The 25,369-nt window shown below is 42.9% G+C and overlaps 2 protein-coding genes across 7 annotated transcripts; both read left to right on the forward strand.

Annotated features, from left to right (window-relative positions):
• The first annotated feature begins 1,645 nt into the window (after positions 1-1,645).
• LOC142380073 (farnesyl pyrophosphate synthase-like) lies at positions 1,646-6,746 on the forward strand. 2 transcript variants are annotated; one of them, XM_075465576.1, is made up of 10 exons: positions 1,646-1,770; positions 2,229-2,375; positions 2,455-2,595; positions 3,126-3,206; positions 3,337-3,459; positions 4,317-4,405; positions 4,517-4,589; positions 4,725-4,802; positions 4,919-5,053; positions 6,010-6,746. In XM_075465576.1, exons 1-10 carry the CDS (start codon positions 1,768-1,770, stop codon positions 6,208-6,210), a joined length of 1,071 nt encoding a protein of 356 aa, XP_075321691.1. In that variant the 5' UTR covers positions 1,646-1,767; the 3' UTR covers positions 6,211-6,746. The 2 variants fall into 2 exon arrangements, with proteins under 2 accessions (XP_075321691.1, XP_075321690.1); XM_075465575.1 differs by lacking the exon at positions 1,646-1,770 and having other exon boundaries at positions 1,863-2,375.
• Positions 6,747-7,176: 430 nt separating this feature from the next.
• On the forward strand, positions 7,177-24,054 carry rusc1 (RUN and SH3 domain containing 1). Of its 5 annotated transcripts, XM_075465578.1 has the most exons (14): positions 7,185-7,279; positions 7,956-8,246; positions 8,645-11,970; positions 15,214-16,062; positions 17,581-17,703; positions 17,796-17,872; positions 18,047-18,064; positions 18,345-18,519; positions 18,817-18,922; positions 19,070-19,116; positions 19,199-19,701; positions 19,790-20,034; positions 20,838-21,023; positions 21,709-24,054. In XM_075465578.1, the coding sequence occupies exons 3-14, from the start codon at positions 8,772-8,774 to the stop codon at positions 21,872-21,874; spliced, it is 5,694 nt and encodes a 1,897-aa protein (XP_075321693.1). In that variant the 5' UTR covers positions 7,185-7,279; positions 7,956-8,246; positions 8,645-8,771; the 3' UTR covers positions 21,875-24,054. The 5 variants fall into 5 exon arrangements, with proteins under 5 accessions (XP_075321692.1, XP_075321695.1, XP_075321696.1 ...); XM_075465577.1 differs by lacking the exon at positions 7,956-8,246 and having other exon boundaries at positions 7,177-7,279; XM_075465580.1 differs by lacking the exons at positions 7,956-8,246; positions 18,047-18,064 and having other exon boundaries at positions 7,177-7,279.
• The last annotated feature ends 1,315 nt before the right edge of the window (positions 24,055-25,369 follow it).

A 25,369-nucleotide genomic window follows, 5' to 3' on the forward strand; every position in this document is an offset into this window, starting at 1 on the left:
TGGGCCCAATTAGACGGATCAGTGATGAAAGGAGGTTCCCACCTGATGACCACAATGATATGTTGGTCAGCACTGCTCACTGGTCTGTAGGGAGTATAGGGAATTATTCACTGAGCCTGGTCCTTTTTTTTTTTTTTTCCTTTAGCACAAGTTTCTTGTGTTTACCTTGAAGTATGAACCCTTTGAAATCAAAATGATCTGTTCTTCTTCTTTTTGTTTTTTTGCAATGCATGAATACAATCTGTTTAATTCACAACTAACATTCAAACAATGACAACCACAACTGCAATATGCTTCTGGCTCTCTTGTACACTGACATTCAAACACAATCTCACTCAGGCAGAGTAAACATGGAAAACTTGAATCATCTTCCATTGTTTTACAAAAGTGCATAGATAAAAATGAAATCAGCTGAGTAATGTCAGATGAACATGTGTTACGCATGAGAAAAGGGCTCACATGAAAAACCTTTCACAAGAAGCTCTGAGTCTCCAACATTTCTGACATTGATATTAATGCGAGCCGCAAACAACAGGATCAATCTTTTTGAGTACTCTTGTTGGATGTAGTTTAATTTGAATGTGTGCATGTTTTTGCTGCTGATACGATACAGAAGAAACTCTTTGTGTTCAGATCTGACTGTCTGTAACTAGATAACAAGTCCTTCGAATGTTCTTTATCTGCATGTTTTGCTTCTTTTTTGTTTTGCACCCAAGACTTACAAAAGTAGCCATTTGAAATGTTCTTTAAAAAAAAAAAGAGAGAGAGAGAGAGAGAGAAAATAGGCAGCTGATAGAGAAGGTCATGGACAAAAAAGCTACCCAGGTCCCTGCCAGATGACTTCAGACATGCTACTGTGTCCTTATTTGACTTTTATAGGGTTTGAAAATGTTTCACATGCACAAATGTATCTGTGACAGTGGCTAAAACATTCTGTACCTGTAGGATTAACAGGTGTAAACTGTGTTGTAAGTCTTTTAGAGTAAATCTATAAAGTTGTCTATTGTCATATTCTACTTTACTGTATTTTCTAAAAGAAAATGCAAATCTCCCTTTACTCTGGTCCATTTGATACACAAGCCAACTGGGCACTCACTGTAACAGACTTTGGCCACCTGTGTCACATTAACCTTTTTAACCTGCAACTATCATCACAAAATCTAAATTTACTGGGTCTTTCACGTCTCTTGCATGCCACAGAAAGGATGTTAATTATCTAATTGATTGCATCTAGCTAAAAGTGTCTGAAATTGTTGTTTCTAACTTAATTGCTACAATAAGTCAAATGTATGTCAATCATATGACTCTGAAGAGACGTACAACTGTTATTTCACTGGATGCCAGACGCATACAAAACATGGTAATTAGTAGTTTCCTCAGTTTTTTGCTTTTATTCACCTGTTAAATGTTCTACACGTATTGCTCCCATCGTCATTCCCACCACTCCACTTAAACTCCGCCTCCTCTCAAATCGTATTGGTTGACGGGTATAAAAGCCCATCCTGGTTCGATGTAAACAACCAATGAAAACTCTCGATGTCAAATGGAACCTCTAGTAGCCCCGCCTATTTGCAAGGAATGCTGGGACATTTAGTCCGGGATGCCAAATTTAAAACCGGCAGGGTTTCGCTAGCGAACTACAGTTTGTATATCCTGGTTTCAAGAAACGTTCAAAGACCTCAGTTTGACAATAAGAAGTAAAAAGAAAAAATCTGGTGATTTTGCTGAATTACTTCGTGCTGTTTGGAATAAGAAGACAGTGTCATTATGGTATGTAAAGAAGTGTAAATGAATATAAAATATGTTTGGTTTGTTACGCTATAGCTACCTCTGGGACAGGCACAGGTAGGATAACTATATCAGTTAATGTCAGCTAACGCTTCCTTTCGTAGCAAGGAACTTGTAAGAATATTTATCTTTACCATAATCCTCACACTAAGCTAAGTGGACAATGAGGGTGATAATTTAGCTAGCCAGGGAGTTTTCCTAAACCGGAACAAGATACTACCGTTATGTTGCCTCATTTCTGCAACTAGTCCCTGGTTGGGTGTGAGAAGCTTGACCCCAGGCTCTGTGTTTAGTGAGGAGATTTGCACCGTAGTTGCAGAATGAGGCGCCTGCTAAGCTGCGTTTTTAAGGCCCCTAAACTATTCCGGACCAAGTGGCTGACAGAGTATCCGCCTAAATTGAAAAGTCCTGCTTTAAAGCTGTGCACCTCGTCTCTCCAGGGAGACCTTGTTTGCAATGGGACGCAAAGCGAAACGCCGTCGCTGTCGGACTCTCAGCTGTTTGACGCGCAGTTTGATGAGCTGGTGACTGAGCTGACAGACTTTCAGGATCCTGGACTGGCCGACGCACTGAACAGACTAAAGGAGGTGTGTGTTTGTCTTGCTGAGTTTCCGCAACTACCCCGCAACTGTGTGATGTGGTTCACATGTGCATTTTCTACTTCAGATTATGGTGTACAACGTCCCAGGAGGTAAAAAGAACCGAGGACTGTCGGTGATTGGCTCACTGCGGGAGCTGCTTCCACCCTCGAAGCTCGCACAGGACACGGTGCAGCGGGCTCTGATGGTCGGCTGGTGCATCGAGATAGTGAGGATTTGGTGACATGTCTTGTTTCACAGTGTTAAGCCAGTAATGCTCGTTTATTGCCTGCCTGGCGCAACTCGTATCCTCCAAATTCATGGTATTTCACTGTAAAAAAAGAAGAAAGAATAACTGTTAATAACTTTAGTTGCAGTATTTCCTCTTAACTGTTTCTGTTTGGAAAGATTGGAGCAGAAGGGTTAAGACTACTGAGACAGAGAAAAGGAGATTGTTGGGTTATCTTCTAATAAATTAACTAAATGTTCTTTAGAAACTAGTTGAAGAATAAGTTGCCTGGCACTAAATGTGATTTGATATGAGGCTATGTTTTTTGGGTTTTTTTTTTCACCCACTAATTCATGCTATCTCACTCCAAAAGGTTCAGGTTGGTTGTTTGAAGGATTGAAAGTACTTGTTCTGTGCAGCTCAGTGTACAACTAAAAGTACATACTCACACTTACTGGTGCAAAGACACTTTGCAAGAGTGTTATTTTTTATGATTTTCAGTGTTGCCACTATGTCTCCAATTCTTGCAGCTTCAGGCGTTTTTCCTCATGGCAGATGACATCATGGATGGATCTGTGACTCGGAGAGGACAGCCCTGCTGGTACAAGAAGGTGTGACTTGATGTATTCCAGAAAAAGAGAGACTAATATATTTCTTTTTGTAGCGTTGTAATTTATGCATTTTCCCTATTGAAGGTGTTTCCCGCGTAAATCTTTCCCGTCATTTTTTTCTTTTCCAAAGGATGGAATAGGTCTCGACGCCATCAATGATGCAGTTCTTGTGGAGGGGTCAATCTACAGAGTACTGCGGCGACACTGCAGGGATCAGCCTTACTACGTCCACTTGCTGGAGCTATTTAATGAAGTAAGGCTTGGTCCTTGTAAAGCAGCTATTTCAAAGGTGTTTTGAGTTTGTCACAATACTTGGGGGGAGGGGTGTCATACGCAAGTGCAGAAACCGAGCCTGATCTCAGGGAAGGTGCGGCTTCCGCCATGTGTCAAATACCAACAAAGAAATGGATGCTCATATCATGCTTTTATGCCTAAAGATGTGATTGACTCATGCAGATCACTCTGAGATCGACTTGTTGACCGTATCTCATGATTAGCAGACAGATTTATCTGTTTTTAATTATTTGAAATCATATGTTCATTATAATAAAATCCTGTGGTTGGTTTGTTTCACACCAATAACAGATCAAGATCCCCCTTTTTTGTTTCTTCTTTTTTTTTTAAAGTGGTTTAGGTTTAATTGTTTGATTTTAATTGGCAACTGTCAAGCCAGATCGAGTGATCAATACTGACCATGCAAATGGACCTGAGTTTGCTTTAACCAAAACAAGGAAGTTGTGAGATCACCATGTGCGCTGTACATGTAAGATGTTTCCTTTTTTTTTTTTTTTTTAATGGAAACAAGTTAAAGTTTGGTGGGGATTTTCAGCCCTCCGTAGGCTTGGATTTTCAAAAATGTAACATACCCCTCCCACATCTTTTCATTTAGATAAAGAGACTGAGATGTTTTGCAACTTCTTTGACAATGGCAGACGAAGCCAGCAAAAAACTCCTGATCGTACCAAGTGTGGTAAACTGCGATGGTGCAAGAGTACAGAATAAAACAAACGCATACCTAACTCGGGGGGGGGGGGGATGCGTTGCATGTATTGTTCAGCCCAAAGCTTTAAACCTAAAGATACAGTGTTTAATTTCTTCTCTGTGTTTCAGACCACTTTCCAGACAGAGCTTGGTCAGACTCTGGACCTCATCACTGCTCCGCCTGGTCAGATTGACCTCAGCAGATTCACAATGGAAAGGTGAAAAGAGGAGGGGTGTTTAAAATGAAGAAACACTTACTCAATAAAGAAGTTTCAAATGTAAATGATCACAGATTGTTTTTTTTAACTACTTTCTTTTTGTTCTTTTAGGTATAAAACTATAGTGAAATACAAGACTGCCTTTTACTCGTTCTACCTCCCCGTGGCGTCGGCGATGTACATGGTGAGTATGATGAACTCTAAACTCTGCACAATGGTAAAGGATGGTAGTGAACTGCACAGCTGCGCTGCGGCAGTGTGGGCCTGTAAAGTAACAGCGTTGGTTCGATCTCACACCTGCTGCACCTTCCCTCTGCAGGCTGGAATCAGCAGTGAGGAAGAACACAACAATGCCAAACACATTTTACTTGAGATGGGGGAGTTCTTCCAAATACAGGTGATTACTGTTTTACATCATCAGGGTGATGATAAACCAGACTTTCTCACATCGTAATCAATGTTCAGATGAGTCTGCTGCTGTGGTGATAATCATCCAGCGCATTTCGATTTCAGGATGACTACTTGGACTGTTACGGTGACCCTGCTGTGACTGGAAAGATTGGTACAGACATCCAGGACAACAAATGCAGCTGGCTGGTGGTAAAAGCCCAGGAAGTCATGACTCCCAAGCAGAAAGCAGAACTGGAGGTGAGTTTCCCATTTCTGTTGAACCGCTTTGATGCTATCCCTATTCAAGGAGCAAGGCTTGTTTTAACATTCATGGCGCAGCGACAGATCATGGTAAGATTGTTTACTTGGCTCCTCTAACAAACATTATTCTGCAGCTGGGGCTGAATATTTGCCAAGCAGTACAAAAAGGTTTGCCTTCTCACCAGTTTCCAGGCCAGCTGTTTTGTTGGTTGTTGAGAGCTGCTTTGGCTGCACAAGTGATTACAATGAGTCTGTAGCCTGACTTTTTAATATTAATACAAATCCCAGCTTGAATTGCTGCTGTATGTTAATCTAAAGAACAGCAGCTTTACCCACTACCAGCCATCGCCTCCCCTCACCTCATGATCAGAAAGTTTCTGTTGGGTTGTGGCTCTCAGGCTGTTGTTGGAAAGACAAATACATGCCTCTTTGCACGTCCTAGGTAACATCAGTGATGTAGTCAGCCGTATACCAAAGGCTGTCCATCAAACTGATAGCCTCCTGGTTTTCTCAACAGGCGGAATATAGATCGAGTATTTTTTTTCAAAAGTTATTGTTCTTCAAAACATTTTTTTTCCTCTTTTTCTCCAATAGAAGCAGACTGTTTCCTACACTCGAGACCATTCATGATTTAATTGGACTGAACAAGAATAATATATGAAGCATTGAGGGGAAAATAAAAGTCCTTATTTTCCCGAGCTATAATTTTAGTGGACAGATTACCATTACAAAGGATAAATGACTGGAACTTGTGAACATCAGAGTATGTGTTTCCATAGTCAGACCTTTACTGCAGCATTTTTCCGTTGTTTTATAATCTAGTAGTCTGTCTAAACTCTGGAGTCTAGGTTGAGCTCGTTTTCTGCCACCCGCCTTTTGAAGTGTGGCACTTTAACCACTCGCTTTTTTTTTTTTTTTTTTTAAAGATGATGTCATTTTCATGTCCTCCTCAGGCTTGTTACGGGCGCAGTGATGAAGCCAGCGTGGCGAAGGTCAAGGCACTGTACAACACCCTGCAAATGCAAACCCTTTATCAGGAATATGAAGAGGAGAGCTACCAGCGGCTGCAGAAGCTCATCGCTAATCACGCTCAGAACCTTCCTCACTCAATCTTCCTCAATTTTGCCAAGAAAATATACAAGAGGAGCAAGTGAGGGAATCATGTGGCTTATTAAAGTGTATCATAGCCATTAAGTACAGCGCATTTGGAAATCTTTCAAACCCTGAACACCAGTCTGGTTACCTTTTTAAGTATATGCTGGCCAAATCTAATTTTCCCTTAGTTTTTTTTTTTCTTAAAAAAAAGAAAAAAAAATCAATGCTTTTTTTAATTTTTTTTTTTTTTTTTTAGAACGACTAGCGTCAACAGAACTATGAAGCTGTAATTGTCGAACAGGCTGTCTCTGTTATACTGCGTTTGCTATTTATTAAACAGGCTGCATACTATACGTGCTTTGGAACAAATCAGACATGGCTTGATTTTAGCCTCGTTGTTTACCTGACCTGAATAATTTCCTGGCATGGTAAATATTTTGAAAATACTTGTAAAGCAAAGACTTATGTTTTGATTGTGTACAAAAGGATAGATGTATAATGGATGCATCCATATACCAGATGTTTTTAAACTGATGCTATAGACTCTGAACTGTCCTAGTTGTTATTACTTTTAATAAATAAATTATGCTCAATATTCTATGTGTCCTGTTTGTGTCTATGTAAATCTGTGGTGTCTGAATTATGGACCTAAGGGATGGGTAACACCTGCTCTGACTGTGGAAAATGATCATTTCTCTTGACATTTCCTGAGCTCCACAATTCACTTGAGTCTGAAGATTAATCACGACTGAAAACCACCTCACATAGCACACATAGAAGGCTGAAGTGTGTACACAAGTTAACAAATGTGGAATAAGGCCACGACACACTTGGAGCTGCGGCGATTAAATACAAGAACGGAAGCTGGACTCATCATGTTAACACTCAACACTAATTAAAGAAGATGAAGCTGAAAGATTATTAAAAAAGCAAACTGTCTGTGATATGGCAAACAAGGGGTGCGGTATAGTTGAAACGAGGGAGGGCGGGGGTGGGGGGTTGGTGCAACCTCGCGAGAGGACAGATGCTGAGGCTGTTAACGTCGAGCAGATCCACATCCTCACGGACTGGGATGTGAGAGAGCCCGAGGAGATGGAGACCTTCATCCATCTTTACCTGAATCTGCTCGTGAGTCAAATGTGATAAGCTGTGTGATGTGTATGTGTAAATCATTTGTTTAGAAGCGAACCCGCATGAACGAGTCGTGTAAAAAATAGTCTGATTCCACACGGAGGCTGCGTAGGTTGAAAACCACGAAATTCCGCTATTGCCAATAACATGTCGTGGGACATAAATGTGTAAATATGCAAGTGTGATTCACGTCTGTTTTAATCTGAATCCGGGTGTAATATGTAGCGTTGTATTTGAGTTATAAATGGGGCGTCTGGGCCTGTGTATCAGAGCGATGCGGTTAGATACCCCCCCCCCCCCTCCTCCTCCTCTCCTCCACCCATCCACCCCTGTCTCCATCGGCTCTGTGAGATCAATGCAAACAAGGTTCAACACTGTGCTCAGGACGGGTTAAATACATATGAGTATATGTATGAGTATTTTTATTTTTTTTTTTGGTTGATTTCACGACATTCCGACAAAGGCCCAGTGGAGACAGGTTGCTTGAGGGATTTATATTCCAGTACTGTGAAGGGCACTGTGGAGGAATACATGAGCAATAGCTCTCGGCGTATGAGCTTTAAAAAGGCGGTCTCAGTGCTGATAATTTCATGCTCCAGATAAATGTGCTTTATGTGCAGTGATCGCTTCAGGTATGATGTTTTTTTTTTCTCCTTTCTTTCTTCTGATGCAGATCTCTGTGCGTCTTGTCAGCTTGTAACAATGATGGACTGGCACAGATGGACACAGAGCGACTACTGTAAACTCATGAATACCAGTGAAGCTGAGCGAACAGATGATAAGTGACAGATGAATTAGCGGAAAATTATTAGCACAGGGAATCATGCCTTGTGTGCCTGTTTGAATTTGAGTACTTTGATAGCATCTGGAAAAAAAAGACAGAAACAAGGTGCACAGGAATCTTGCAGAGACGATTATATTATATAATAAAACCGTTTGTCTGCTCTGTCAGAGAAAAAAAAAGGTGAGCAACAAAGTTCCTCAAGGAATGGGTTCAGTTTTTAAATGCTCAAAACTCAAAGATATGCTATTCACTGACATAATGACAAACATAATATTCACATTTGCGATGAAAGATCCAGGAGTATTTGGAATATTTGCAATTTAAATGGTCAACTGATTCATGACTCATTTTCTAACCATTTACTAAATAAATAATAGTATCAGCTGATCTGTCAGGAACTGGGTGGGGATCATTATAAAACAGAAAACCGTCAATGCACCTGAGTTTTAATGAATTGTCAAGAAGATGGTTACACTTCAAGGATTTCAAATGAAACCGTGTAGACCAACATGCTGGTCTTTGATGAGCAGGGTTTTCTCGTAGTCATTATTAACTGTGTGTTTCCTTTGATGTTGCAGGATCTTGGGAGTAAAGCCAAGATGTGACTGTCACGGTGCGTCATAGTTTGGATCGGTCCAGCCTTTACAAAACTTGTTTCTATAGCAACAGAAATATTACACAGTCTTATAGAGCCCCATTCCCACAATGCAGTCCTCCTCTCAGCCTCCAAAGCCACGTCGTTTTGACGTCAACAGGCGGACCAGTACCTTGGCGGGACCAAAGTCCCTTGGCACCGGAGTTCAGAGGGAGGATAAAAACATGAACACGATCACCAAATCCTCCCCACGGCGGGCTACTAAAGGCCCTGCTGCTCCCTCCAGAACCAGGGTGGGTGTGCAGCCTCGAGCTCCAGTTATCCAGTCCAGGCTGAGCTCACAAAAACAGGTTTCTGCCATCTCCAGAGCAGCTAAACCCAAGCCTAAGAGTGCTCGTGCAACGACAACAACCAAGAGGGCACCCGCAGCCTGTCCTCCTCCTCCGCTCCCCGCTGTTCTCCCTCTTGATCCGAACTGCAACGAGCCGAGCCTCCCGTGTCTGTGCTGCGATGGACGTTCGCCGCAGGACAACAACAGCATGTTCAACCATAACCACAACAACAACAACACCATCTCCCTCAGACAGCAGCTGCAGCTACCCGCTCCTCCGGCCCCGCTGCCCCAAAAGCATGATGGGACAGGGGCCAAAAAACAGCCTCCATCACAAGCTCAGGCCCAGATGGATCCCTCTGCTCACCCTGCTGCCAATCTGGAAAAAGAAGAGAAGAATGCAGATGAAAGAGCTGATCTAGACAACAAGAAAAAGATAGAGGAGGAAGATGATGACGAAGAGAGCAGTGCTGATATTGAAATTGATGATGATGAAGAGGAGGCTGACAATGATGATGATGATGATGATGATGATGATGATGACACCCTGGTGCCCTCGTGCTGCGACTGCCCCCCCTCCCTCTTGGACTTGTCCCTCTCTTCCTCTACCTCTTCATCCTCCACTTCCATCAGCTCCTGCTCCGATCTGGAGTCTGACTACGCAGATCAATCCGCCTCCATCTGCTCCTCCCACGAACAGGACGATCTGTCTGCTGCTCTGGCCCCCAAAAATCACTCTCTTATGCAAGCCCCTCCTGCACGTTCACCTCCATCCCTTCCTCTTAGCCGAAATCCCTTTTCCTTACCATCATACTCCCCAACTGCTCCTTGCTCCCCAGATGAGGGCTACCCATCTGTGCTCGACTCTCCTTCTCCTGACTACTTAGGAGTCAAAGGTGACTCTGAGGTCACCAAACTAGGTTTGCTCGACTTTCTAGAGTCAGTAGGGGAGTTTGGGAAAATGGAACGCTTCAGCCAGGTGATCCAAGTTGCTCGTTGGGATCTGGAAGGGGAACAACACTGGGATGTTCTGCGGGATCGGATAGATCACCTGGATCGTCTGGAAAAGGTGAACAGAGAAGTAAAACTGGCCTATATTGCCAGACTTCACGAGAAGGGATTTGATCTTGAAGATCTGGAGGAGCGGAATCTAGAAGACGTCATGGATGAAATGGGCAATATCGACATTCCCTGGAAGTTGTACAAAACCCACAGTGGAGGAATGGGACATTCTCAGGAGTTTTCGGACGCTGGGGTCGACCTTACGGCTCCATCAGACTGCGATGATCCTCTAGTTCCAGATTCCCTGATCCCATCCCCCATCGAGCCGCCACCCAGACCCCCTAAACCTCCAGCACGTCACGCCAGTGTGAGCTCTGACCTCCACACCTACATAAACATCAGCAGAGAGACGACCTCCATGGCTGTCACCACTTCGCCCACACTGTCTACTTTCTCTCCAAACTCCTCATCCCCCACATTTACCACTTTTAGATGTGAGAAACCCCTTCCTCCATCTCCACCATCCATTCCTCCTCTCCCTGCCTCTAAGCCAGTCCCTTACTTCACCCTCTATACCACTCCTTCTCCACCTCCATCTATTCCCACCCCAACCCCTCCTATCCCTCCTCCTCGAAGACGACACCTTGCTAGAAAGGAAGCGCAGCGTCTCGCTGCTCTTCAAGCTGAACAGGAAAAGACCCCCCTGTCCCTTCCACCACCCACCACACGCCCTCCACCTCTGCCTCCCCCACCTGTTATCTCAGTTACCTCTTCCTCCTCTCCACCCGCCATACCACCTCCACCTGCCTTGCCTCCTCCTCCCTCCTTCCATGCATTGGATGTAGAGATTCGTAAGCTACTTATGCTCGCTGGATTGACCCAAGCCGAGCTCCTCAAACTCAGCCCAGAGCTTGGTGTCTGCGTCGGGAGGTTAGAGGATGAAGAAGATGGAGCAAATCGCATTACGTCTAGTACTCTTGAGTCACAGGAGTTCAGATTGCAAGACAGGGTGGAGGTGATTGAACCTGACACAGGCAGAGATGGATGGAGGTTTGATCGAGATCAAAAAGCAGATACAGCCGAAGAAGGCCAAAAGAAAGAGGAGAGCAAAGACGCACAAAGAACCACTTCATTTACTGAAATGGCAAGAAGAAGGAAGAGGAACACTGGTTTTACAGCTGACCATTTCTACTGCCCCAGTTTTAGCAATACACATGAAACTAAAGTGAAAAATACAAGCATTGAGACTTTCTGTTATCCCACTGAGTTACCAGATTCACCTCCACCTCCTCCTCCTCCTCGCCCCTTACCACCAATTCCCCCTTCTTTGCCACCAGTTAAAGTCAGCACTTTGTCTGCCAACTCTAAGCAACCAGAGCGCTTTGATTGGCTCATTGCATTCACACCTGAATGTGACGCTCCACCACAGCTGCCACCCATCGAAAAGAGAAAATCTCTCACAGAAAGCCAGAAGAAGCTCAGTTCATCAGGTTCAACTCCAGGTTCAGCTCCAAAGGTTACAACCTTTAAAGAGCTCCGTTTCCGCAACAAGAGCAGTTCCCCTCTGACAAAGGTGATCAGGGAACCTGAGCCTGACCCCACGGTTATCACACCCGATCCAGATATACTCTACAACTTGAAGTGGAGAAGAGAGAAGACAGACAGCGATGGCAGCCAGTGGGAGTACACCTCACAGGCTCAGGCCTTCTTCATGCAGCCGCCGCCAGCCCTCACCTCAATGGACGCCCTGAAGGAGATGCTCCGGAGAGCTGACAAGGAGGGTGGAAAACTAGAGCTGTGCCCATCACAGATTGGCTGCTCCATCAGTAACAGCAGCCTGTTGACCATGGGCAGAGAGTGGGAGGGTGAAGAAGTTAAACTAGAGGAAATGGAAGAGAAGGAAAAAGAAGAGAAGAAGAAGGTGGAGGTGAGAGGGCGGGCTGATGGAGGAAGGACTTTGGAATCAAGAATTACAGGTGAGTATGGTTTTAATGATGATTCTTCATGTAATTAATAAGCCAGTTTAATTCTTAACAAAATGTAGGTACCTTTATGTCGAGAGAAATTAAATCAAAATAACTACAAAAAGCTGGAACAGATAGATAAAAACAGACAGTACTGCTGCTCATCTCCTCACTCATGCACACATAATATCCTCAGACTGTGCAAGAGACAGAAACCGAAAATCAGGAGGCATGGAAGGGTAGACTCATTAATGGTAATGATACATGGAGTGAGTGCAAATAGATGGAGGGCGAACGTGAGTCACAGAAAGGGATGGTGCATGATGGATGCTTGATGATGAGGCATAAAAAGAGAGTGATTTCAGAACTGAAGCGAGAGAGAGAAAAAAGGAACAACAATGAGGTTAGTAATGGTAATATGAGGAGATGGTGGAGGTTGGAGACTTTCCAGCCAGTATTTCCAGCACTGGTTATGATGTCATCACAGCCAGTTTAAATTATTCATCAGGTCTTCATACTGAGGGGAGGGGGCCATAAAGATCCTGCTGAGGAATCCTTTCCCTCCCTCATTTTCCTTGTATCTCTAAGTTTTCTTTTTCCCTACCGTCTCATTTCTTTCTGTCTTTGTGTCCCAAAAATCTCCTGCAGTCTCCATCTCTCTGCTGTTATACTGGTTTTAGATCCAATCAGCCTTAGGATGTTTATATGCTTCCTGTCTATCCTGCCTCCTCCCTGCCTCCTCCACCCTAAAGTAGTAGAGATAGCTCAGATCAAGTTACTTATCTAATGCAGTGCTGCAGTAAGCCACACAGAAACTCAGGTTTAGACTGTCAGAGTCCAGAAAAGGTTAGATGAGTGTTCAGGCTAAAGTTAATTTGATCTGTGAAATATTCCTCTGGTACAGGTGTGACTACTTTGGCATACTTAATCATTATTTAACTCAAACGAATTGGTAGGTTAAATGTAGCAATTCTTTCCCCCAAAAGCGATTAAGTGAGGTACAGGGAACGAACCAGGAAAGGGTGTGTACACCTTTAAGGGCCCAAGGGGTGGATTTTAGCACATGGGCCAATTGCAGAGAGCCTGCGTCAAGAAAATAGGAAGTATCATGTGTTGACTACAGTTCAAAGACAGCTCAATCCTAAACAAGGTATGGTTCCTCTCTAGCTCTTTTTCTAGCCGCTAAGGTAGCTGAAAAATGTGGTGGCACTCAGTGAATGTCCACAGAGGAAGGCCCGGTGTTTAAGCAAGAACAGGCAGTACTCTGCTGCCTGTCGACTGACTCAGCATTACACTGTTTGCTGTACTGGTGGAGAGAGGAGGAGGGGTGGTAGAGACGAGGAAGCCAGAGAGGGGTAGAAAACAAAGGCAGAGAAGTGGGATAATCAAGGTGATGGTAGTGTGCACTGCAGTGAAGTACAACACATATTTGTTTTCATCGTGGTGTCACATATTTAATATTGCCTTGATATGCTCGTTATATTTAGGAAATAGAAAGTGAAAGCAGATTGTAATGGAGAAGATGTACTCCATATGATGACTATGTTTTTCTGTGGGGTTTTAACCACGATCAGCACGTTAGAAAGAAAGACCTTGTTCAGATTGCCAGATAAAATAATTATTTTCTGGTGGATCGAGACTGTATTCAGACTAATTTTGGGAAGCGAAAAAGGAAAAGAAAAAAACAAATTAAATCTTTGCACACCAGATAGTAGTTTGAACTGTGATTGGATTTCTACCGACGTGTTGATGCTTGTTTCTGCTTAAATCAATTTCAAAGTGTCTTTTGCATCTTTGACAACCTGACAGAGCAAAATAGATCAATGGCAGTGAAGAGTGGACTCCAGATTCTGCTGGCATTTTGGGGAGGAGATGTTTTCACAGGCAATTCTGGAAGAACCAGCTGCTGGAAATTTGTGTCACAACTGTAGTTACAAGAGACTGTGTAAAAAAATATTCAGATGTAGCCCCCGTTTTGACACCCACTGGCTTGTGGACTTCAGTTTGAAACCTTAAGTTCAGCATTTTGCCATCGCCACCTTGGTCTTTTACTTACTTAATAGCTTGTAAGTTTCAGTTTCTTTTAATGTTCTTTTAAAGCGCTGTGCTCTTCAGACCTGCCAGTGAAACTCTAACTCCCAAGTGTGTATGATTTAGAGATATCTAGTGATAAAGTTGCAGATTGCTATAAACAAAGTTACCCTCAGCTGTAGCCCGAGGTGGAGAGTGGATATCTATCAATTGGAAGGATGCTGGTTGATCCCAAACCCCCCCCGGACCTAGTCTGTTCTTAACTTTGGACAAAAGAATCTGCTAAATGAACATAATGCAGTCTAATGCAAGGTGGCAGCTTGTCAATCACAATAAAGTGCTGCCCTAAAGCGCACCCTGGTTTTATCTTCAGCTTTTACTCTAAATGGGACCATTAGCTCATAAAACATCCGTCACACTCTAATAAAACATGAAAGTGCAGATTAAGACCATAAGCTAATAAAGAAAATGTTAACTGAAATCACAAATCGAGGGAGAAGCAGTTTGATATAGACTTCTAAACAAAGTTGGTTTCTCTTGGCCTTTAGATAGAATTCAGGTTTAAGATACATCAGCGTTGGCTTCATTAGTCAGATGAGAGGCTCCGTCCATCCTCTACTCACTGCTGGTGGTAGTTACTGACACCTATGTTATCACCACAGCAAGCTTTGTAGATGGATTGTCGAATTCTGGACATACCTTGTGAACACTCTTTTCTTGATATGTGATTTAAAAACACATCTGATTTACTCTCAGTCTGAGAGTATCTACTGTGAGACTGCTCAGCAGTTACTCTTTTATAGCCAATGTATCATTTTCTGTTTTATCAGTTCCCTCTTAGATGAGACCCTATTGGTAGTGCTCTTCATTAATCAGCTCCATTGACTTCCATGCACTGTCAATGTGTAACTGTGAGTCTTGTTGAAATACAGCATTACTGCATGGTGTTACATGATGACAGTTTCTGCTGGAATACTCTCAGGAATGTACATATTTCTCTCAACTGACACTAACATTTTCTGCATCTCTCTCTCCTTCCCATTTCTTTGCCACATTTTCTTACTTTAATCTTCCTCATCTTCCTCACCTATCCATCCCACCCGGTTGCTTCCATTGGTTGTCCATGGCTCCGCTTTGCTCCCTCATATGACTTTGCTTATGCGTCTACCCTCTCCACTCCTTGATTTGACAATTTTTGGCCTTTGTTCCCCTTAAACTAAACAGTCTCCTCACCCCCACTCTCCCTTGCCCGGTCCTCCCAGCCTTACTTCCTGCACTCTACCCTCCCTCCCTTTCGCCCAGGCTTCTGTAACTCACAGCCCCTTGCAGATCCCAGGCCTCGTAGCCATGTAGGCCGAGAATCCACAGACAAACACAGCTACGCACAAGGAGCCCCTGCTGCCAGCTCGGCTTGTATACACAGAGATGAGTCTCTGGCTGATTGTGGTGCAGACTCTCTTTGTGACTATGGGGATATGTTTAAGCAGAACACACTCTCGGCATATGACGATTCCAAAATCAACAAAAGGGACTTTGCGTCCGACTCCATCGGTAATTTCGACTCTCTTTACAGCGGTGATTCAGAGAAGTTGGCGGACACCTACACTAAGTCTGACAGACCTGTTAGTGGTAGCACTGAGGCGCCCGGTTGCACCACGCCGTATAAGAATATAGACGTTATGATGACGTATTCAGACAGCATAGATGCTGTGGATTCACTGTACTCAAAGAAGTGCTCACATGCAGACGGTAGCAGCACCAAAGCCAGAACATCCAAAGAGCTCCCTCCTCTCCCCACCTATTACCTGTACCACCCTAAGAACTGCCCTCTTCACCGGGGTGCACCTCCTCGCCTCTCACCTATCGGAGCCCTCTCCCCACCCCAGCGCTCTGGAGCTCCCCCTCCTGGCGCAGCAGGCTATTGCCTCAGTTCCCCGCTTTTCCCCCGCTCGCACACCTTGCCTGCCCTAGCTGCTCCCCTCTACTATCCAAACCTCTACCCTCCTATACCGCCCGGGGCGCCCCCCCTACCCCCAAAACTCTACCAGGCTCCTCCGCAGTCACACGTGGCGAGTAAGATTTCTCTCTCTTTCCCTACATTCTACATACTCTTTCTTGGACTGACATCTTGCTTGCGTGTCTGCCTGTCTTGCTGTCTGTTTCTGTCGTTGTCCTCTCTGGAGAGGGTGGCCTTTTTTTTTTCTTTTTTCAGCCCTGCAGATTTACAGATTTGAAAGAACGGTGTAACTCCACATGTTTTTTACATCAGAAGTTTACTCCCTGTAGGTCATCTGATATATGTTATCTACGCTGTCCTTTCAAATCTGCAAAGGGCCTTCAGACGGGGAACAGCTGTTCCTGTCACAGGGTGTCTAGAGTCACTCTCATCACTCTCTCTCTTTGTTCTTCTCTATCTGTGTGTGTTTGTGTCAGTCTTGTCTGCTCTGTCTCCTTGTTGTGTTTGTCTTGTTTTTTGCATGGTGTGTTGAAATGGACACACGCGTTTCATACAAAGCATAACCCTCGATGGTATATGACAAATAATGATAAGAGTGACTTTTTACTGATAAATGTATGTGTGCAGTAATTAAAGTCCACAGCCCCCTGTTCATTACTTACTTCTCTGCATTATCTAACAAGTTTATATAAATCCATTTATATAAACCTCAGAGTGCACACAGCACCTGCCCGATGCACATGTGTGTCATTTTCCCCCCCAACCTGATTCTAGTGGTTGCTCCGACAGTTATTTGTTTCCAGCTCTGCAGTTTCTCCTCTGTTCACTTTTGCTCATTGTAAGTATGTGGACCATTTCACCCAAATTCACCTAAAGCCTCTTTGTTCATGTCATGGATTTTCTTGGCAAAATTTAATGGGAAAATGTCTGTTAAGTTAATGGACTCATGCAATACCCCAAAGCTCTACTCCTAATATTCCTGAAATTGGGTGCTTGGAGCTAAATCGTTGTTGTTATTTTTCTTTATTTACCTCCACAAATGTGCATTTCTCACAGAGTTGTGTTGAAAGTTGTTCAGGATGTACCAAAAGGAACTAAATAGCTGCTGCTGAATGTTTGAAGGTATCAATGACGGTAAATATTTTTTGCAAACCCAAATTCCCGTTTAAGAAAAAGTTCTAACTGTCAAAGTATTCAGAGTGGAGCTTTCAGAGTTTTCAAGATTCCATGAACTTCACAGAAGTTTTTGCAAACATTTCTTTTTTTCTAAGAAATTCCATGACACGAGGTGGAAGCCTCAGATGAGTTGGCATGGAATGAGCCATGTGTTAGTGTTTGTATTTGTATGAGTCTAGGTTAATGCATGGGATTCTGTTTGGCTCTCATGCAGACAGAAGGTTGTCATCACGGATCCAGATGTGGAAAGCTCAGCCGAGCAGACCAACACTTACAGGATGTGCTCACACACTGTTTGTTGTCACTACCACCATCTGCTTCCGTCTGCTTAATTGCCCTTACTGATATCACTTATATTTTAGTTCTGGTATTTCAGTCGTGAATCATTTTGCTTCTGTTGAAGTTGTATTTTTCTGTGTTTGTGCTGTAAGTAATTGCCCCTCCGCTGTCACTGTCAGCTGTCCGCAGCGTCTCATTCCCCGGCTCTGTACAGACGACAGAAACACCCTGGATGGGCGAGGATGTGAAGCATCCAACGAGAGGTCTCGGACTGTCCTCTGTGTGCCTCCAGGAAAAGAAAGGTGTTTATGCTTGTTTGTTTGTCCGAGCATGTTCTCTGTTCAGCGGTGCAACTGTTAAACCTGCGGCAACTCTTTCATGTTCTTCTCTTCAGCCCTGGTCAGTGCGGTCAGTGTGGCAGTGGAAGCCGTCTTGGCCCAGTTCGGTTCTTCGCGGACTGTAGTCCAAAAGGTTAATCACTTCTGAGCTGTTAGATTTCAATGCTTGCAGTGACTGAAAAAATGTCCTTTAATTTTGTGTTTGTGACTGCATGTCATGCTATATTAGATTTATTGTTTATCATTGAAAATGCTCTCTTTCTTTCTTCTTATTTTGACTCTACATACTCTGTTTGTGTCTCCTCAGTCTTTCTCAGTTAACAAGGTACAAGAATATCTTTAGATAACCCAATCTCTTAGTCATAACAATTTCTTTGGGAACTAACTCCAGACTCCCCCCCAATCATCTCTGCTCACATCCTGTCAACCCTCATTGCCCAACGTTTCCCTCAAACACCCATTTATGTGTCCTATTTTCCTCCTGTCCCTCTCTTTTGAGTCATCCTTTTCAAACCCCTGTCTCTCCCAATCACTGCACATCTTCCTCTTCACCCTATCCCATTTCCCCCTCACCATTCTCCTCTCCTTTCCTCTCCTCTCCTCAGACTTTATCAGGAGACAGCACTATAAATCCATCTCTGGGCCGTCTGGTGCTGCAGTGCTTCTGCCCCTCCCTGCACAGTTTGCTGACCGATGGCTTGAAACCCCACCAGAGTGATTTGATTGCAGGCAGGAGGCCAAACTCCGCTTGGGGTCTGGTCCAGGCCACAACAAGGCCAGGTAGCTTACCAAATATCTAAGAGTCTTGCACATTAAGAAGCAGGTGTTATTGTTTCTGAGAATTTTGCTGTCTGGTTGATAATGATAAACCCGGTATTGTGTCTGTCTGTTTTTCCCACACGTAAGTCAATACTTGTTGATTTCATTGTCCAATATGCTGAATAAAGTGAGCTAACAGGATGCAGATATTGATCGGCTTATGCGTGCCAAGCTTCGCAGCAATTTTCACTCACCTTTGTAAGTTCATTCTCTTCCTCTCCGTCTCCTTTATCCTCTTCCTCCCAACTGATTTTTAAGGTCCTAAAACCCAAGCCTTGTACAACCTCCAAGTCAGAGTGAGCGAGCTGCCCCAGCTCAGACAGAGCAAACAAAGATTCAATGCATTCCTCCTTGGCCTACTGAAGTAAGCCTGGCTCTTACTTTTCCATTGTGTACACTTGAACTACAAAAAGACTTAAAACTACTAGGCTGAAATTGATTTTTATTGTTGAAATCTAATTACTTTGCACATATCCTCTGTGAATTCTCTTCTTTCTGCCTTTGTCTAAAGCGCCAAGCTTCTTGATTCGTGGCTGTCGCACCTTCAGTCTTGTAGTGGTAAGTTTCTAACACTTCCATCTCTTTCTGTACCTATAAGCAAACAAGTAAGTAGTGTAACAGTGATCTCTCTTGATCTCAGATGTGTTGGAGACATATTACCATCCCACCTCTTTTATGCGTCTGTCGCTGACTGCCTGCCAGCTTCTGTTCGAGGAGCTGCTCCTCGTGTTGCAGCCTCTCAGCCTCCTTACCTTCAACCTCGACCTGCTCTTCCAGCACCACCGTTTAGAGCCAGACAGTTACAGGCCAGAGATCCCCAGTCCGCCCTTTCAGGAGTGTGGGATCCAACTGTCAACAAAGGGCCAATCCAAAATCCCAGGAAGTCGATACATGGAGAGCCTCTCAGAGGTAGACTTTGGAAGTCCAGAACTCCCAGCAGCTAGAAATACAAAGTTGTCACCCTTGGCTAATCCAAAGAATGGAGGATCTGGGGCGTCTACAAATACAGATGCTGCACCTATAAAGGCTTCAATAGCTCTCGGGCAAACAAGTCCTCAGCTGTTGTGGGTGCAGGAAAAGGAAATTGGGGATTTACCTCCTCCGAACCTTGAGGAGGATAGCTTTGCTCAGCAGGCAGGACAGGTAGTGACATCTGCTCCATCATTCAGTGTTTTTAATCAGTCACGATTGAGTGAGTCTGCAAAGCTTACAATTTATGTTTTAATCATAGGTGATCCAGCAGGGGTGGGGGGCTGTGATACGCTGGGGAGGCCGGCTGAGCCAGAACCTGGCCGACCTGAGTCTGTCTGCCGTGAAAAAGGAGGAGATGAAGACTGATCTGCCAGATCTCCAGACCCAGGCAGGAAGTGACTACACTACAGTCAGTGGTGGTACTCAGGTTCCCTGGGGTCTGGGCCGACTCTTTGGAGCCTCCAAAAGCCCCAACAGCCCAACTGGGTACACACAGCCAACCAGGTCAGCCACTGACTGTAAAGTACTGTACTTACAATATGATGACCTCACCTCTATAGACTTAAATGTCAAATACTTCAAAAGTGTATTGTGAGAATTGTATTTTTTCTTTGTTTAAGTAAAGTCAATTTTTTTTTTCACAAACCCTTACTTGAAATATGTTTATGTTGAAAAAGACGGTCAAATGCCCAAACTTTGTCCATGCTGGAGCTTGTCTATTAGCAAGCCTGCATCACGGCTCAGCATGGGAAAAGAATTACCAGAGGTAATCATGAGACCTGTTGACAACATGACTCCCAGGTCTCCAGAAGTTTGGCTGAAGAAAAATATCCAGCAATTCAAAGCATGCCAAAAAAAAAATCAGATATTTAAAAAAAAAAAAAATAATTATTTAAAGGGGGAAAAAAACTAACTTCGCCAAGTATGTAGCCTAACTTAATCCCCCCAAAATTAGCATTGTATCATTTATGTCAATAAGGACTGAGTCGGTCATCAAAATCATGCTATGTGTTTTTTTAAAATGATATTTTTCAAATTAGAATCTCTGTGATTAAAGGTACGTTGTTGTTTGTTGCATGTATTTTTAATCTATTTAACATTTAGCTTTTCATTTTACAATCATAGCAAAAACCTGACTGTTCAGTTCAGAGGTGATGCTGTGATTGAGGCGTAACTTCATTTTTTATTCATGTGACATTGGTCAGGTGTCCTCACTCTGTTGTACACTGTAACTCATAACTAAACTACTTGAGTTGCACTGGTGTATGACCCCGTCTGTGTCTGATTTCTCCCCATCCCTTTCCCAGACGCCCCTCTCAGTGGTTGGCTCCTGGTGTCACTGCTTTGACCCGGATGGTGAGCAGCAGCTCTGCACCCATGCTGCGAAGGACCCCTGAGCCCCAGGAAGGAAGAGAGCCAGAGCCAGAGCCAGAGCCAGAGTCGGAGCCAGACGCTGACACACTGGAGATTAAGGACAAACCCAGACCACTCAGGTATAATGGGGATGTTCCTCTTTGCTTTGTCAGAGACTGAAAGAAACAGCAGGGAGGAATGTTACTTTTTATTGTTTTCTCACAGTTACTATGTGGAAAGGTTGTATATTTATATATATATATATATATATATATATATATATATTTTTAAAAAAGCTTTTAAAAATGACTGATTGTCTCAAACATTTAGAGATTTAAAACTTTTAACTCAAACTCAAACCAGACCACAGTAGCCCAAACTGACTAAACCAGAAGGTGGTGCTATAATTTCAGTAACAAGCTTTAATTATGTTGATGTAGTTTTAAAAGCATTTAAAAAAAATGACCTGTCCTCTGAAATATACCTTTTCATATACCTACTGCTTTGAGATTAAAAAATTTGTTTTCAATTTTGTGAAAATTGGGTAGAATAATATCTTGGCATTAAAGTTGAAGAAATGTAATACTGTGGGTTTAGCTTGGCATGGACAGATCCAGTTTACGGCTGGATAATTTAATAAAAAAGACAAATGAAACAGGGTCCCTTCTGGCTCCTGTTATCATTCTTGTGTTTTAAAGACAGTAACTGGTGACTCACCGGCATGACTTTGAGTAATCCTAATTGTGACTCATCAGTCCTTCATCATATGCTGACGTTATTGTTTGTGGATGTAAGTTGATGACTACAGCTGATTTTCTGCCGCAGGTCCGTACGAACGCTGTGTGACCACAGCGGAACCGGTTCGGAACTCAGCTTCTGCAAAGGGGAGGAGCTTGTGGTGTTGGCAGGTGTCGATCCAGACTGGATTCGCTGTCGTCAGGGAGACAACGAGGGGCTGGTACCTATTGGCTACACCTCCCTCATCATGTGACATTGACACTGTAACTGCTGCATAAATACAAGAATAAATAAATAAATAAAATATATATATTTATTTTAGGCGTTTATTGAGAGGTTATGGTCAGGCTGCACTACTCTGAAAGGGATATTTCACGCAGGCTTGCCTACAGTTTGAGTCAAGCGCATAACGCCATCTGCTCTGTTTTACTTTCATCAGATAGTCTGCAGCCCTCTCCCATTATGAACATATGGGAGTTTTTGCCAGTGCAATCCATCCAGTTTGGTAGCACACAACTAATGGATTTTAGCAACAGGAATCCAGCAGATGGTGTAAAATAATGACTCGACTCAAATTTAGACCATTTCACACTACAAGCCCTTAGATCTTTGTGTGAAGTATCCCTTTAAATGTCTTTTCCTCCATTTCTCCTCTCCCTGTCAGGCACTGATCTGAAATGTATTACAGGGAAAATTCTGAGAAGCTGACTTTTTGACAGATTCGAGCTCTTTAAGATCAGCAGCAAGAGTCGAAAAAAGCCTGGCTGCAGCCCCGCTATCTTCGCTGTCAGTCACCTCCAGAGCGTCATGGCTCGCAGGTTACCGGGCGGAGAAGACATGTTAAGAGTACTGCGGCACAGCTGTTGTCGCATACTGCGTGTTGGTGTAGTGAATTGTAGCTGTGTAGATCTGTGTTCTATTGACCTTTCACCCATACTGACCTCTCATCTTTCTCGCCTGGTTTGTGTATGTTTCTGCTATTACATTTGACTATAAGAATATATAAAAAAATATATATGTATAGGTAAATAAACTGAGACTGATACCAAGATAGATAGAAAGATGAAAGAGGATAGTAAAACACAGGCAGTGGCAGAAGACTGACCGCACTGCGGGAGTGATTGATTAGAGATAAATGAACTCGCCCATCTTAAATGAGCAGCCTGCCTCAAACATCATGTGGTTGAATTGAAATGTGTTTGAGTAGGAAATCCAGTATCTTCCCTCTTGGGTGCTTTATGTGTTGACACTGTCTTGATGTAATATTCAGAACGTTCTTAGGCATAGCTCATACCTTTAAACACCGTATGCTTTGAATGTGCCATGAATGCTTTGAGCGAATGCCATAAAAAGATCTTTATATCTCGCCCGATTATAGAGGATAACAGCAATCTGTAGCCAACCACGTGGTCATGGTAACCACCACACAAAACTATCCTCAGCTCTTGTTCAATACTATCGGAACTGAAAATGATTGCAGTGAGAAAATCCCAGTCTTCACCTCGTACCTCAGCTTTTGTATTTATCTTTCTGCCATGTTTGCCGATCATAATCATTGACATTGATGATAGTGATTGTGGTGGAAGTGGTACATTGGTTCTGATGTCGTTCATATGAAATGTGTTGCTTTCTGTCTTTTATTTTCTTTAATTTGTATCGATGACTATGCATATGCTTAAATGTTCAACTGTTTCGGTTGTTATGGAGTCAAGATTTTAGTGGGATGGACATCAGAGGCATTAAACAATAGCTTAGATCAAAAAAGTTACAACATGAAAACTCACTTATGGACCTCTAATTGATTCAGCAGGAATGTTACATTGCTATCGATAAATCAGGGAAAGCTCAGTTCTTCAACATTGCCTCGTGTTATTGTGCCGGTGCCATGTAGCATGAGATTACTGGCACTGTGGCGACAGTCTCGTAGCAGAAAGTTAAACCAGTGCTCATGACTTCTAAGTAATGATCATGATAAAATGCCATAAGAAATAATGTCGAGTTATAGATAGAATATTAGTAGACACATGAAACTGTTTATTTTCATGATTTGATTGAAAGCTGTTAATCGGTTGGATATAGTATTTATTGATCTCAAGGTGTTTGAAGGGAATAGCTCTCTATCTATCTGGGTTCTTTACGCGTGCGAGTGTGCGCTTGCGCGTGTGGCAGTGAAAGCAACGACGAAAGTGAGCACGTCTTTGTGTTTGCAAATCCTGCACTTTCACTGCATGTGTGCGTGCGTGTGACTGTAACAATAAGTTCCGAACCTCCTTCTCATCCTGCTCCTCCTCTCTCTGGTGTCATGTAGCCTGTAGACATTCCCGTCTCCCACTGTTGCATATAGTTGAGTGCCCCACTAGTGTCAGTCACTGTCAAAATCCTGCATGTGCTTGTTTGTAAATACACCAAATAAAATTATCTGTATAAACCAAACCTGATCAGCTGTTCTTATTTCAAACCTCATGTGGAAAACGTAGGCCACATAGAGGTTCTAAACATACATGTTTCAAATATATGTTACATAGATGTTTCGGAAGAGCTGATACAGAGGCCTGTTTGCTGCTGCGTTGCTTTACAAATTGCTGTTTCCAAGAAGAATATTTCCAATATTTGCTTTAGCTCGGATTCAGATGTTTAACAAATCTTTTTGTTTTAACTACATTAAGTTTCCATCGGGTGGCAGATCTGTAGGCAGGGAGACCAGTTTCCATTCAGACTCCTGTACTACGGAGCCATACTGTTGTAATCCATGTACAATGTACAGTGATTTGGACTTGGAAAAATGGAAGGCCTTCACTGAGGAGGGCGTCATTTGGATGGCGGCATATGCTGCTCCAACATCTGTATATATCATTAAGCATTGATGGTGTCTTCGAAGATGTAGAAGTTATGAAGATGCACCTCTATTCCATGACTGATGATGAATTTTGACTTGTCTGCTAATAACCAGTGGGAATGTCTCTCAGCTCTTTAGTGCCATGGAGGCAGCACTGTTGATCTATGTTTTGTTTTTTTGTTATTTTCTTTTTTTAATGTTTTTTTTAGTTTAAACCCGTGTTTGAGAATGCAGGGATGACTTCTGTTCGCTGGCAGCAGTTTTCAGAAGTGTACCTGAGCCCATGCAGTGATTCCCATTTCAGAAGAAATGCCTTGGTTTTAATGAGGTGCTGCCTGAGACCTCATACCCTCTTTGGAGAAATGTTCCCAGATTATCAAAATCCCCTTTACTTTGGAATTTTGCTTCCATGTATAGTCTTTCAAAGTTTGAATTCTTCCGCATTTTTAATCCTGAAAGATTCGCTTTCTCTGAGATGCTCTTTTCACATCCCTTCATGTTTTTGATGTGATGGTATGCTTTCAGTCTTTTATTGTACCTGTCCCAACTTGTTTAAATCATTTTGCTGGCATCAGATTCAAAATTAGAAATTTTTTTTTATTTTTTTTTTTATTTATTTATTAGAAAATTATTTAAAAAAAACAATAACATTTTTCATTTTCAACACTGGAAATATTGTTTTTGTTCTGTTTTCAATTCAATAGAGAGTTAAAGTGATTTTATTTTCATTTTAAAACAAGGTTGATTACATTTTATGTGTGTGATTGCATAGACACTGAGCTAACAATCTATTCCTCTGTAAAACACTTGCATATTTAACTACCTTTTAAGCTACTAGGGGATCCTCTGAATTTATCTCACTTATTTGCTCAGATCAAACTATCCCAGCAGGCCCTCGGATGTTCTGAAGGC

Source organism: Odontesthes bonariensis, chromosome 5 (assembly GCF_027942865.1).
Source record: "Odontesthes bonariensis isolate fOdoBon6 chromosome 5, fOdoBon6.hap1, whole genome shotgun sequence".
Lineage (NCBI taxonomy): Eukaryota > Metazoa > Chordata > Actinopteri > Atheriniformes > Atherinopsidae > Odontesthes > Odontesthes bonariensis.

Excerpts from the sequence above, each read along its gene's own strand:
- LOC142380073 (XM_075465575.1), top strand. The coding sequence starts at position 2,109 with ATGAGGCGCCTGCTAAGCTGCGTTTTTAAGGCCCCTAAACTATTCCGG. Across the intron at positions 4,803-4,918 it reads GGGAGTTCTTCCAAATACAG|GATGACTACTTGGACTGTTA; the intron begins GTGATTACTGTT and ends TTTCGATTTCAG. Across the intron at positions 5,054-6,009 it reads AGCAGAAAGCAGAACTGGAG|GCTTGTTACGGGCGCAGTGA; the intron begins GTGAGTTTCCCA and ends TGTCCTCCTCAG.
- rusc1 (XM_075465577.1), top strand. The coding sequence starts at position 8,772 with ATGCAGTCCTCCTCTCAGCCTCCAAAGCCACGTCGTTTTGACGTCAAC. Across the intron at positions 19,702-19,789 it reads TTGCTCAGCAGGCAGGACAG|GTGATCCAGCAGGGGTGGGG; the intron begins GTAGTGACATCT and ends TTTTAATCATAG. Across the intron at positions 20,035-20,837 it reads GGGTACACACAGCCAACCAG|ACGCCCCTCTCAGTGGTTGG; the intron begins GTCAGCCACTGA and ends TCCCTTTCCCAG.